This window comes from Strongylocentrotus purpuratus, unplaced genomic scaffold (assembly GCF_000002235.5).
Source record: "Strongylocentrotus purpuratus isolate Spur 01 unplaced genomic scaffold, Spur_5.0 spur5_scaffold_3, whole genome shotgun sequence".
Lineage (NCBI taxonomy): Eukaryota > Metazoa > Echinodermata > Echinoidea > Camarodonta > Strongylocentrotidae > Strongylocentrotus > Strongylocentrotus purpuratus.
In genome coordinates this window covers 21,314,426-21,327,800 of record NW_022145609.1, presented here as the reverse complement: position 1 = coordinate 21,327,800, position 13,375 = coordinate 21,314,426, and the positions used below count along the sequence as shown (strand labels likewise).

The following is a 13,375-nucleotide window of genomic DNA, read 5'->3' as shown; positions in this document are numbered from 1 at the left end:
GAAGTGGAGGAGGAGGAGGAGAAGGAGGAGGAAGTGGAGGAGGAGGAGGAGGAGAAGGAGGAGGAGGAGGAGGAGGAGATGGAGGAGGAGGATAAGGAGGAGGAGGAGGAGGGGAGGAGGAGGGGAGGGGGAGGAGGGGAGGGGGAGGAAGGGAGGAGAAGGAGGAGGAGGAGGAGAACGAGGAGGAGGAGGAGGAGGGGGAGGAGTAAGAAGAGGAGGAGAAGGAGGAGGAGGAGGAGGAGGAGGAGGAGGAGGAGGAGGAGGAGAAGGAGGAGGAGGAGGAGGAGGAGGGGAGGAGGAGGGGGAGTGTTGGCCGATAAGATAATTGAAAGTTATCGTCAGTAAGAATGACATCCAAACAATGATCCAATTATAGTCGTCTGACTATCCTCATAAAGCAAACAAAAAAGTTGCTAATTACATTTATTCCTGATTTTGTTACATTGATAATTTTATCAAACACCCCCCTCTCTCTCTCTCTCTCTCTCTCTCTCTCTCTCTCTCTCTGTTACTCTGACCTCAATGCCATTCTGCTTTATACTCCTCGTCGGGACGAGAAATTGTAAAATTAAACTGAAGAAAAAAGTGTGAGTTTAATACAGGCCATTCGCGTATTTCGTCTTAATAATTGCTTCGTTTCCATGGTGACTCACACAAAAACGATGAAGAGAAATACCAGTAGAAGGCCATTTTTCTGCAAAGATCGTTTTCACCGCAGCAAGATGCACGCTATACATGGCTGTATATTAGATGTATTATATTGATTTTATACTCCTCCCTTCTCGTCTCTGACGAGCTTAATTTTTAATTCTATTACAGGACACCAATATGCATGTCTTATTCATAACAATGACCTTCAGGTTCCCTTAAAGCTAAAGACCAGTTATGGTCATGCGATTGCATTATGAAAGAAACGTTGTGGAATCGATCAGAAAAGGTTGATCATCTAGCATCTAGCATCTGCAAGGTTCTGGAATCATCAAAATGATAAGAAATTTGGCCCATTCTTCGTAAAGTTACAAGCACTATACACAGAAAGATTTATATGGGACTACCCTATATCTCTCACAGACCATGAGAGAAACAAATTTACCAAATATATGAATTAGTAGGCGGTTTCCCGGCAAATTTTTTATCATCATGTATTAGTCAAAACATATTCTTTCACATGATTGGTAATGAGAGCTTCCATTTCATTTTTTGAAATTGGGGCGTTTCCAATACTGGTCTTTACCTTTAAAATACCAAAATGAAGTAGTCATTCGATCTTTGGTGGTTTTTGTGGTATTAATCAGTCGAACTAGAAACTGTGTCAAATGTAATGGCTTAACGACTCTGAATAGGAATAAGAAGAAAGAAACTCGTTATTGTAGGACATCAATGCTTATGTCTTACTCATATTAATGTCCTTCATGAAATGGTCATCCATTATGTGGTATTAATGAGTCGAACTTGATACTGGGTCATACATATTATTAATTAATGACTAGGCGACTCTGATCTTGAACTGTCAGCTTGATAGATGGACTGCAAATGGAAATGACCATACTCCTGACACAAACACACAAACACACACGCACACACACGCACACACACCCACACATACATCTACATAATCCCACCCGCGCGTACAATTTCTTTTATGCTTTTCCGTTATTTTTATTTTGAATTCATTAAATATCAAAGCAATACAACTGGTTCTTCAAAATACAATTCTTTTTCGTCATAATACAATAATTAACACCTCCCCACGCACACACATACGCACACACGAAAACACACACACATCTTATCTTTTATATGAAGTGTTGGTTATGATATAGAATCATAGTCACCAAGAGCTATATCTTTATCCTTTCCCATTTTGTTCTGTTTTGTAAAAAAGACGGAATCATACACAAGTGATGGTGTAAACTGGAGCCATTAGATACTCCAGTTCTACCAATGAGACCTACATCAGACCGAACAAAGATTCGTTATACAAAAAACGGCTAAAATTCGGTCGATTTGGAGCCGGTGTAGGGTCGAAAGGGCGGCGTCACTTAAACCGCGGTCAAATGGACGAGACCGATCCCAGACCGTCAACAGGCCGATCAAAGCGTTGCATTACATCAAATGGCGAAGAAAACAGACGGTTTTGGAGTCGATTTGGTGGTGTGATTAACAACTCGGTTACAATTACCAGACCGACAACAGACCGACACCCGACCGATAACCGATCGAACAAAACATTGCATTCCATCGAATGGCGAAGAAAACGGTCGGTTTTGGAGTCGGTTTGGATGTGTGATTAACAACTCGGTCACAATTACAAGACCGAACAAAATATTGCATTACATCGAATGGCGAAGAAAACGGACAGTTTTGCAGTCGATTTGGTGGTGTAATTAATAATACATAAGTTACAATACAAGAACGAACCAAACATTGTTACACAACGAATATCCAGCCAGGAATCGGTCGGTTTGGATTCGGAAGGAGTCAGTTTATTGGTGTGACTGTCATTATTATTTATCATTTTTTACTCCTGCTGCTGTTGATGCATTCATTACTTTGCTCCTCGGCAGCATGGCTGCAGTGATGACAGTGGCACCCTTCGATGAAATGCTATCTATATTCTTTGATTCATGAATAAATGATCATTACCGCTGAGATATAGCAAGTTGATCGTAAATGAAAATAGTCGACGTGCTAAATTATCTACCTTACACCTCAATAACATAATGCCACCCTTGAGGAATTTTTTTTAATCTTAAAAAAAATAAAAATCCACATCTGTTTATGAAGTAATTCTTATGACTGCGATATATAATATGAAATCTATGTAGTATACATAATATACAAACACATATATATCTAACGGCCACGCCACGCCGTCTTCTATTATGATGAAATAATAGAATCGAGCTCCGAGTGAAATCAGGTTTTTGTATTGGTCCGCTAGCTATATGACTTTCACTCGGGGGTGGGGTTAGTCTCAGATAGACCACTGTATCAGTGTATGATATTATATTATTAAAATATAAAATACAAAGAAACAAATCCAGAAATAAAGTGCTTGGACACGATTTGAATTACGATGTCACTTGGTAATTATTTAATTAATATGAATGACAAATCTCATCCATCAAATCAGAATAATAAAAATAATACAATTGATATATAAATGTTGCAATAAATATAATTGCAAAGTATTCTTAAGGGTTAAAGGGCGACTTAATTCTTACTTAATTAGTTACAGTCTAATGGGGAAGGGAAGGGATAGGTTAATGGAAATGAAGTTAGTAATTATGGCCACTTAGCTCGCTGATATTTCGATCGAGGACTTGACTTGGAACGGGATGCGACTGGGACGAGCTTGGACGAGACTTGGAGGAACTTGACTTGGAGGAACTTGACTTGGCGGGAACAAAGCTGGACGTGACTTGATGACTTGGCGGGTACGGAAACGGGAACTTGACTTGGACGAAACTGGAAGTTGACTTGGACACTTTGATGGTTGTGTGAAAGTCCTTTAGCTTAAACGTTAAAGCTTTGTTTCAATTTAACTGTTGCTGCTTTCTGTCGATCATGAAATTCTCTCAACCTGATACTGTTGCTCTTTGCTAGAATATATCGTAGAAGGTCAACCAAAACTGTTGCTTCACTTCTCCAAAGTCCAAATCTTGAAGTATGTTCTATATTTGATCTTGGAGCACTGATGAGTTAGAGATGGGTTAGGAGGAGAAAGGTTCCGGGTGGGGACGTTCTAAGTGAGGGGGTTCCAAGAGAGGGGTTCAGCTAAGGTGGGGGGTTCCAAGTGAGGATTTCATGCAGGGGATGGGGGTTTTATACCTAATTACATATTCACAATCTCGATTCTGAGATCTCCTCCTACAAAATATTCTTACACTAAACTTCACTATTTCATTATAATTACAGTAGGTGACTGGGCGGGCATAACATTTGATGGACACTCAAACAGTGTTCCTGGACCATTAATCCTAACATTCTGATTGGGCGAAAGTAAAAATAAGGGGAAGGAGTAGAAAAGACAAAGGCTCATTGGACAGTTGGGTATATCCCTGCTAGTACTTCCTGCGCTGACCCAACTCCTTTTCCAAGAAAACAAATGCTTTGTCTTCCAGCCCAAACTGGAATTCGCAGAGGCAGAAGGACAATTTATATGTTTGCTTATCATCAAAGATTGTCAACATTAACTTCCTCTCCCTGTGTTTCTAATCCTGGGGTAAATAAATCTAAGTCTTGACAGGGAGGTGTTTTAAAAGTTCTGGGAACACTGGATGAATAGGGGCTTTGTCTACTATAGGTCATGTAACTATTCTATGTGAACAGATTTAATCCTATCCTTTCCTTCATGTGAATGGACCTAAACTCCAATGAAATAAGGGGCATTCTCATTATCTACAAACACTCTATTCTTGGAATACTTGGACAAGTGGAAATGACCAGGTTTCATCCTACTAATAGTTTGTTGACCTCCAGTAGAGAGGATGATGAAAATAGGAGAGAGAGAGAGAGAGGGGGGGGGGGGGTATCTGGTTTAAAGGGAGATATCTCTACTTCGCTACATATATTTTACAGAACATTAGCTTGCTTGGAAAGTTGTAATGTTTAAATTAACGATAATATCTTAACATGCTTTTCGGATAGGACGTTAAATGGAGGCCCCGTGTACAGGAGAGTCACCACCCTTGCACGTTAAGAACCCATTGCACTATTTGTATAAGAGTAGGGGGAAACCCCGGTGTAATGGTCCACCTGCACACCCCAATCAGGCTGAGTATACGGCATCTGCAAGAATCTTCAGTATTGAAGGAGGCAGATTATCTTGAAGAAGAAGAAGGAGAAGAAGAAGAAGAAGAAGAAGAAGAAGAAGAAGAAGAAGAAGAAGAAGAAGAAGAAGAAGAAGAAGAAGAAACAATTCATCGATAACGGGCTGTTTTTGCTTTTACTTGAAAATAGTTAGAATTTGGCGTATAAGATACTCATCGGGAATTTAATTGAATTCCTTTCTGAAGGAATTGTATAAGCCCTATATCTTCGACCAATTATGCACATACCATGTACGTCTGTCAATAAGGATGGATAGCACTACTGCATGAAATGAGGATCATCATGTTACGAACTGAGGTCATTTAAGAATTTTGGCGACAGTAAAACTATTTATCACAACCAAATTGACAATTGAACCTCACGTTCCCTATTTGTGGTTTCCATTATTTTCTTTGACCCCCTCCCCCCCCCCCCCCCAAAAAAAAAAAAAAAAATTGTACATCAAACTTCCCGATCTTCCCATATTTTGCTTCAGTCCGATGTTAAATTCTTCGGCAACGAAGTTCGATATTGGAAAGAAGACTATATTTTGTGCATAGTACACAAACTACGTACATCATTTAAAATGATCACATATCCATCACGTTGGCTATTTAAAACGCCTTGCGTGGTGACGATATGATTTGTATAATTATTTTAAAGTCAATTATTAAGTACGTTGACATGAGTTTCATTTTTAATAGCGGGCGTGGTGCAGCAGCCACAAATACTCTGTCGCCACACCCAACTTCTCTTTGTTCGTAATTGAACATGATGGCATAAACATCATTCAAGGGGAATTTAAGTACCCTATTGTATATCTCGAATAAATCAGGTTTGCATTACATAGTACGTCTGACTCATTTTAATGTTCACGCATTACAAGAAGAGACGGACAAGGCTTTTAAAATGGCATTATTTTGATTCTTTGAAAATCTTCGCAATCGTGTTTCAACCTTAAGAAAATGGTGAAGATGTAAAAATAAAAAAGGTGTGCGTGCGTGTGTGTGTTTATCTGAATAATGTAGTTTCTGTTTTTGATTAATTTAAATCAGTATCTACTTGGAATTTGTTTTATGTTATTTTCCCTCTCTCTCAGAGGGCCCATTCCTCACAAGCATTTTCTTTTCGTCATTTTCATTTTACATACTGTATTTTGCATTAATGATTTTATGTTTTGATGGTAGTATGGTTAAATAAAATCTCTCTCTCTCTCTCTCTCTCTCACTCTCTCTCTTGAATCTCCCTCTAATATAATTGTCACCTTTTTGCATTTTTGTGGTGACAGGAAAAATGACCAGCAAGCAGGGAGAGGCAAGGACGAGAAGAAGTCAGCGGACGAACCCAAGAGAGTGGTCAAGGTGGTGAGGGTCATCCGACGAGTCGTCCAGAAAGTGGTCACCTCCGATGCGGACAAAACATCCTCGAAGGATGTCCTCAAGTTCTTCAGTCATGCATCCAAGCTCCACCCTGTATCGGTAACCGACGACGAGAACAAGTAAGTGAACAAGTCTCTGAAATGAAATAAATTCAATCAACTAATCAATCAATCAATCAATAAATAAATCAGTCCATCTGTCAGTCAGTCAGTCGATCAATCAATCAGTAGCAATGATATGTTTAGCAGTAGATGTAGCAGTAGAAGTAGAAGTAGCAATAGTAGTAGTAGGAATAGTAGTAGTATAAGCACTAGCGGTAACAGTAGAAGTAGTAGTAGTAGAAGTAACGGTAGCAGTAGAAGGCCTACTAATAGTATTAGTCGTCTTCGTAATAGTAGTAGTAGTAGTAGTAGTAGTAGTAGCAATGGCCTAGCAATAGATAGTAGTATTAGCAGTAGTAGTGGTAGTATTAGTAGTAGTAATAGTAGTAGTAGTAGTAGTAGTAGTAGTAGTAGTAGTAGTAGTAGTAGTAGTAGCGGTTGTAGTATAGTCGTAGTCGTAGTAGTAGTAGTAGTAGTAGTAGTAGTAGTAGTAGTAGTAGAAGTAGTAGTAGTAATAACCACCTTTATACTAATATCATGGTGGATTCCCCCCTTTAAAATAAGTGTCGGGGTAATTTTTCTATCTGTATACACTGTGCTTGAATTAACAACTTACCAACAGTAGAGTAGCTGAATAGAAACTGTCGTTTCGTGACATTTCAATTGCAAATATCCAGTGACTGAATATAATATAGCCGAACAGGGGAAGGAGCTTAATACTGGATCGGGATCGTTGGGAAAAGGAAATGAGTGTAGCGTGCATAAATATTGGTGAACGGGGAGTAGGACAGACATTCAGAAGAAGAAAACAATCCAGGGAAAGGAAACTAAAGGGAAGAAAGTATGACAACCATCATTCAAATATCAATTGGCGAAATAGGAACCTGGAATAAAGATGACGTAAATATTTATAGATTTTAGTAGACATTTTGACTGAGTATGTAAATGGAAATGAAAAAGTAGCGCTAAGAGATGGGTTTGGAGTTGGAAATTGTTATCGCAGCTGTAGATTGAAATGCCTGTTTTTATCTATCCATCTCCCCATTCTTGGCCTGTTTCTTGTCAATATCCAGACGAAAAACCGCTGATTAATAAGCTCTCAAAATACTTTCCCTCATCGGAGTGATATGTTTCGCGATACTCGTATCAGGGAGGGGGGGGGACCAAATCCCCCTACAAATACGTACAAGGAGGGGGGGGGGGGGGGAGGGAGAAACAAAGAGAGAGGATAAGAAAGAGACAAAATAAGAAGGAAAAGGAAATAACCGAAGAAAGAATGAAACAAAGAAAGAAAGGAAGAAAGGAGAAAAGTCATCACGTTTTGGTGACGTTTTCTTTCTAACTGACACAAATGAGTTGATTTGCTTTCAAATAAAACAAATATCAAGATGCTACTTATATATTTTTTCTTTTCGTCATAGGGTCATGAAACGCGGGTAGAAATGGGAGAAAATATTTCAAAGTTTGATGTAATATGCATACATGTTTGATTAAAGTGAAAATGATACGATAATGACACTGAAATCGAAACTGAAAAAGCAGACGGAAAACGGAAGAAAACAAATTGGTACTAATTCAAGTGCAATTTAACAGAAGCGCATCCCTCCAGCGATCAAACGTGAAGAGCCATTTTAGTTACGGTTTTGAGGAGACGGTTGATAGAGAGAGAGAGAGGTGGAGAGAGAGAGGAAGAGAGAGAGAGAGAGAATCAAACAATTAGAGGAAGAGAAATAATATCATGGTCAGGTTATAACAATATACATAAAGAGAGGGAGTAATAGAGGGAAATGGTGAGAGAGAGAGAGAGAGAGAGAGAGAGAGGGGGGGGGGGGGGGGGGGGGGGGAAAGATGCCAGTCCAACAATGGGACATACATAAATTGTAAAATGGTTGGATGGACAGAGCGAAAATGAGAGAAAAAGAGGGAGAGAAAGAGAGAGAGAAGCAGAGTCCTCTTCGTTGAATTTTCCCTTTTGTTATTTTTTTAAATGATTTGTTTATGCATGGCCGGCATGGCGTGGGTATTATTCTCCGGTGGAAAGTAGGAGATATCCCCATCACCAGAATAGAGCAAAAAACGAAAAGAAAAACGAAAAGAGAACGCCACGTTGCTGGGCATCTTAGTCGCCATGGTAACCGAGGGCATCTAGCTTAGAAACAGCGAAGAGTAATGCAATTACAGGGAATAATGGAGGTTAGGAGAACTATTCATCAGCGGTAAAAAAAAAAAAAAAACCCTATGCATTGCAATGCACAGAATATCGCTCGCGGAGAGAGAGAAGCAGGGTACCCTATTACTAGTACATGCCTGATAGAAATTATCGATTTATTTTATTTCAATGAATTCAGTAAGACATTTTACGGCTTCGCAGAAAATCATTTTTTTATTTGGAAGAGATGTTGAGACCCACTCATGCAATCAACACCAGAGCCATCTCTACAGACAGGGTTTGGCCAATCGATGGCAGTAGATATTGAAAAAGCTTTTTTTTTTTAAATTGCTTGTCCGACAAAGCAAAGTGCACCATGATAACTGTAAAAAAAACTTCTGGTGAGTTATCTTCCAATTTCGAGGATATAGGCAGGCCAACAACAAAGAGAAACACATACGCAAACGCGCAAACGAACAAACAAACAAAACATAAATAATGTCATTTGGTTACACCAGTGTATCTTTTAAATACACAAACTGTATGATCATAATTCTCATGTGTGTTGTCTATAAAGCAGACACAAAAGTAAAAAGACCAACAACAAAAAAGGAAAGAGAACAAGAAGAAAAAACAAACAAAAAGAGGTCAGCCAGCAGCAACAGCAGTGGCTACAACAACATCAGCAATAACAACAACAATTACATAATATAACATGACGTTTAGCCCCCCCCCCCGGGCTTTGCTGAAATACAGTTGTATGATAGTGTAGACGTGTGTATCTATATCTCATAATAATCCGAGATACACACATTGTTTGATACTTCGATTATTCAGATTCAGATTCATTCAGATTAATTTTATTGGTCCATTTGGAAATTCATTTGTTGGCGTTACATAGGCACATGAACAATATACAATAGAAAATAATTTACGCGAATAGATAATATACAGTAGCAAATGTACAATGACAAATTACAAATTCATATGGAAACATGTACAATGACAAATTCATATGGAAACATGTACAATGACAAATTCATATGGAAACATGTACAATGACAAATTCATATGAAAACATTAAGTCGTTTTTACAAAGTGGAATTATATAAGAAAAGTAAAATAGATAAATAAAAGGACTTCCAACACTATTGAAAATGTACGATTGCGTAGAATTTGGAAGTAGTATTGTTGTTATATTTTATTATTATTATTGTTATCATTATTATCATCATCATTATTATCGTTATCATAATTATTATTGTTACTATTATTATTATTATTATTATTATTATCATCATCATCAACAGTATTTATTGCATGTATCATTCTTTGTCACGGTTTTATAGCTGAATCCTTTCTTCTTTCTTTCCTTCATAGATTAAACGGTATATAACTACAACTTGGAATAACATATGGCATCATAGGGTATTAATAATTTATTTGCTCGTGATACTGGTACATTCGGTTGAAAAGGAAAGGAAAGGAAAGGGTACAATGCAAATTGATGACTAGCGAAGTGGCAAGATACAGGCTTATTCAAATTGACTGGAGTTGTTCATTGTATTTACGAATGGAAAGCGGGACAAAGGAATTAAGGAATCGTGAGGTTCGAGCCTTCATTGATCTGTACCGCTTCCCCGATCGCATTAGGGTATAGCAGTGATGAAGGGGGTGGTTAGCATTTTCCAAAATCTGGGATACCTGTTTCAGTATTGTACACACGCATTCCTGTTTCAGATCTGTTACTTCGCCAGTCATCTTGCTAGCATGATTGGATATTCTCTGCAGTTTCTTAAGGTTATCCTTTCTGCACCCACCGTACCAAACCGCACAACTAAAAAGCATTACACTTTCTATTACTGACTTGTAGAATAACATCAGAATGGTTCTGTCTACATGGAACGAATTCAGTTTTCGTAGGAAGTACATTCGTTGTTGAGCCTTTGCATACAGAGATTGGCATTGGTCTTTCCATGAGAGTTCGTTATCAATTATTGTACCAAGGTACTTAAAACTCTAGCCCCTACTGTTGATGGGGATGATGTGTAACTGATATGCAAATAAATGAGATATATTATTTTCGAGCCTTGGGCTACGATTTCTTTATTGTTTGTTGGACCAAGGAGATATAAGTAATAACTTCTCGGTTGGACCAGAAATGGTATTGATGCAGGTTTTATAATTATAACGGTGACCTTAATATCTTTCGTTTCAATTAGCTTGTTTTGACCCTGTAAAATCAATCGCTCGCATAATACACCGGTATGAATCGTGCTGCCCGGATGCTTTCGAAGCATCTTTTCGATCGCATTATTGCCTGGCAAGAAACAAGCTCACAAACGCCATTAGCTCGTTAATGCGACTGATGCAGCTTCATGTTTGCACTGTTCATTTTTAAATCACTTTCATTATGTATGATGTCACTACTCTCACATGGTGCATGCGCCAAAAAACGCGTCAGACAAAATGACGCTTCATGGATAACAGGGCATATAAATCTGGCATGCACGCTTTTAATCCCGAACATCAACAACAACACCAACAAAAACAACAACACATGGATCACCTCATATACCACAGAGATGTTTCTCGATGAAAAGATTTTCAAAATACTTGATTTTCTTCTTATAATCAAATGAATACAAAAATGTATTTCACATAAGCATGGAGGAAGAAAAGGAGGCGAAATTCGCTGTATGTATCACAAATATGATTTTCATATATGTCATGTCTCGTTTCGAATCCATATTTATTCGTGTCTACTCTTCCTTTGTGAAAACATGCGCCACGACGGCACAATGCAGATATTATTTCAGCCTTTGAGGCCTCATTATATTTTGTCTGTTATTATAGTAGTCCAGCGAATTCATTTTGAGGTATCGCAATGGCTGTCGCTATAGGGAAGGAGAGGGGGGGGGGGGGGGTGAGAAGATTGCTTCAACATTCTATTCCTCCGATATTCACGTTCGAGGGTAGCAGTTCAAGTTGTTATAAGGGAGAGCACTTTCTCTGATTCACACAAATGAGGGACATTTTTTGTTACACACGTAATGTATAGCATTGCATTTCAAAGAGGGTGGGGAAGGGGATTACGGATCGTTTCCCCCTTCTAAATTGTTTTCCAACACTACCTGTAAGAATATTTCGTTCGGCATGCTACCCTAGCCGTGTTAAGAAGCAAGCATCGGTCCTGTTCTTAACATGATTCCGTTTCTCTTTCTCTGTCATTCTCAGGAATTTTCCAGTCACGGAGAAGCTATGGAAATTTAACAAGATGGAGGCAGAGAAGATCTATCTATTCAAGCAGCTCCTATCAAAACCCTGGAAAGCGAACCAGGAGCACCTTCGCCAATTCAGGTAATGAATTACGTGAAGTATAGAAACCATGCGCACACTACACGATTCTCCTGCGATTCCACTTTCGTATCAGAAAGGGCGGTTATATTAAGTATGGATATCTGAACAACCACTGTTCTCCTTACTTAGATTCTAAATAATGATACGATTGAATTATCAACCGGAGGTTTAGCACATTTAAGCCTTAAAAGGTATAGACCCCCCCCCCACTCCAGGGTCAGAGTGACCGCATGCGTGTTCCCAAAATGTCCGGTAAAGGGGTACTTTTCACGCACCAAAGTCCGGCTCGTAGTACACAAAAAGTCGGCCCGTATTGACTTTACACACCGGACTTTAATTGTTTTCAAAAGGAGGGAACATTCATACGCGTAACCTAAATAACACTGAGTGGGGGGGGGGGGGGGGGGGGGGGGGGGGGGCGGGGGGAGGGGCGGGTATAGACCAGTTTTGGAAGCCCCCCTCCCCCGCTCCAAAAAAATGAAATGGAAGCTCTTATTACCAACCATGTGAAAGAATAAGTTTTGACTAATACGTGATGATACAAATGTTGCCATATGGACTGGATAGATATAGGGTAGTCCCATATACATCTTTCTGTGTACAGTGGTTGTAACTTTACCAAGACTGGGCCAAAGTTCTTATCATTTTGACGATTCTAGAACCTTGCAGGACACACCAATAGTTATATGCTAGATGATCAACCTTTTCTGATCGATTCCACGTTTCTTCGACAATGCAATCGCATGACCAAAACTGGTCTATACCTTTAATAAATATATAGCTTTCAACCGTAGACAATCACACTACATAACTGACGTCACTGCTATTCTGAGCCGATTTAGCTTTTTTTTTTTCATCCGAGGGAGAATGAAATCCCTTTTAAAATATAGATTTTCTTTAAAATTATCATATGACTATTCAGATCCTCGGTTATCAAGATTTTACATTCATTCATTATTTTTTTTCAAAATTCGATCGAAGTCGGATTGTGTAGAGTGGGCGCAGGCTTGAAGGAAATAGGTTAGAGAGGAGGAGAAGAAAAAATGTGAATAATGAACTAGGGAGAAACAGTTGGAGATAAAATTGCTCTGAGAAGGTATAGTGATTTCGCTGTGAAAAAAACGTATTTATTTGTATGTTGAAAGGGAATAACTTTGTTTTGAGAAGTTGTGAAATCATCAAAATAAGAAGAAAATTATAAAATCCTGCTGCACTTCCCAAACAATAAATATCAGTGACGGAGATACACGGATAGGTATATCTGGGACTACATACAAATCTGGCGACAAAGTTTGGTCCTCAGCTTTTAACTATTTCTAGTCATGGTACAGAATTTGGTGGTATTGCATGATTTTCCAATATGATATATAAAAGAATGAAGAAACCTGACAAGATTTACCCCACCGTACGTATGATTAGGAGAACCAAAAGCTATAACTATCAGACGTTCCATCTGAAATGCTTTTTTAAAATTGGGAACGGAAGATGAAAAAGATTTAAAAAAATCAGAGGTTCAAAACGTAAGTAAGTAATCAGAGAGAGAGAGGGAGAGAGAGAGAGAGAGAGAGAGA

The 13,375-nt window shown here is 38.8% G+C and overlaps 1 protein-coding gene across 1 annotated transcript in view; it reads left to right on the top strand.

Annotated features, from left to right (window-relative positions):
* The first annotated feature begins 6,110 nt into the window (after positions 1-6,110).
* LOC592192 (ST8 alpha-N-acetyl-neuraminide alpha-2,8-sialyltransferase 6) overlaps positions 6,111-13,375 on the top strand; it is a 29,021-nt gene continuing 21,756 nt past the window's right edge. Inside the window, exons 1-2 of the mRNA XM_030996299.1 lie at positions 6,111-6,313; positions 11,682-11,804. Coding sequence (XP_030852159.1) covers positions 11,722-11,804 — 83 coding nt within the window. The 5' untranslated portion in view covers positions 6,111-6,313; positions 11,682-11,721. The remainder of the gene's footprint in view (positions 6,314-11,681; positions 11,805-13,375) is intronic.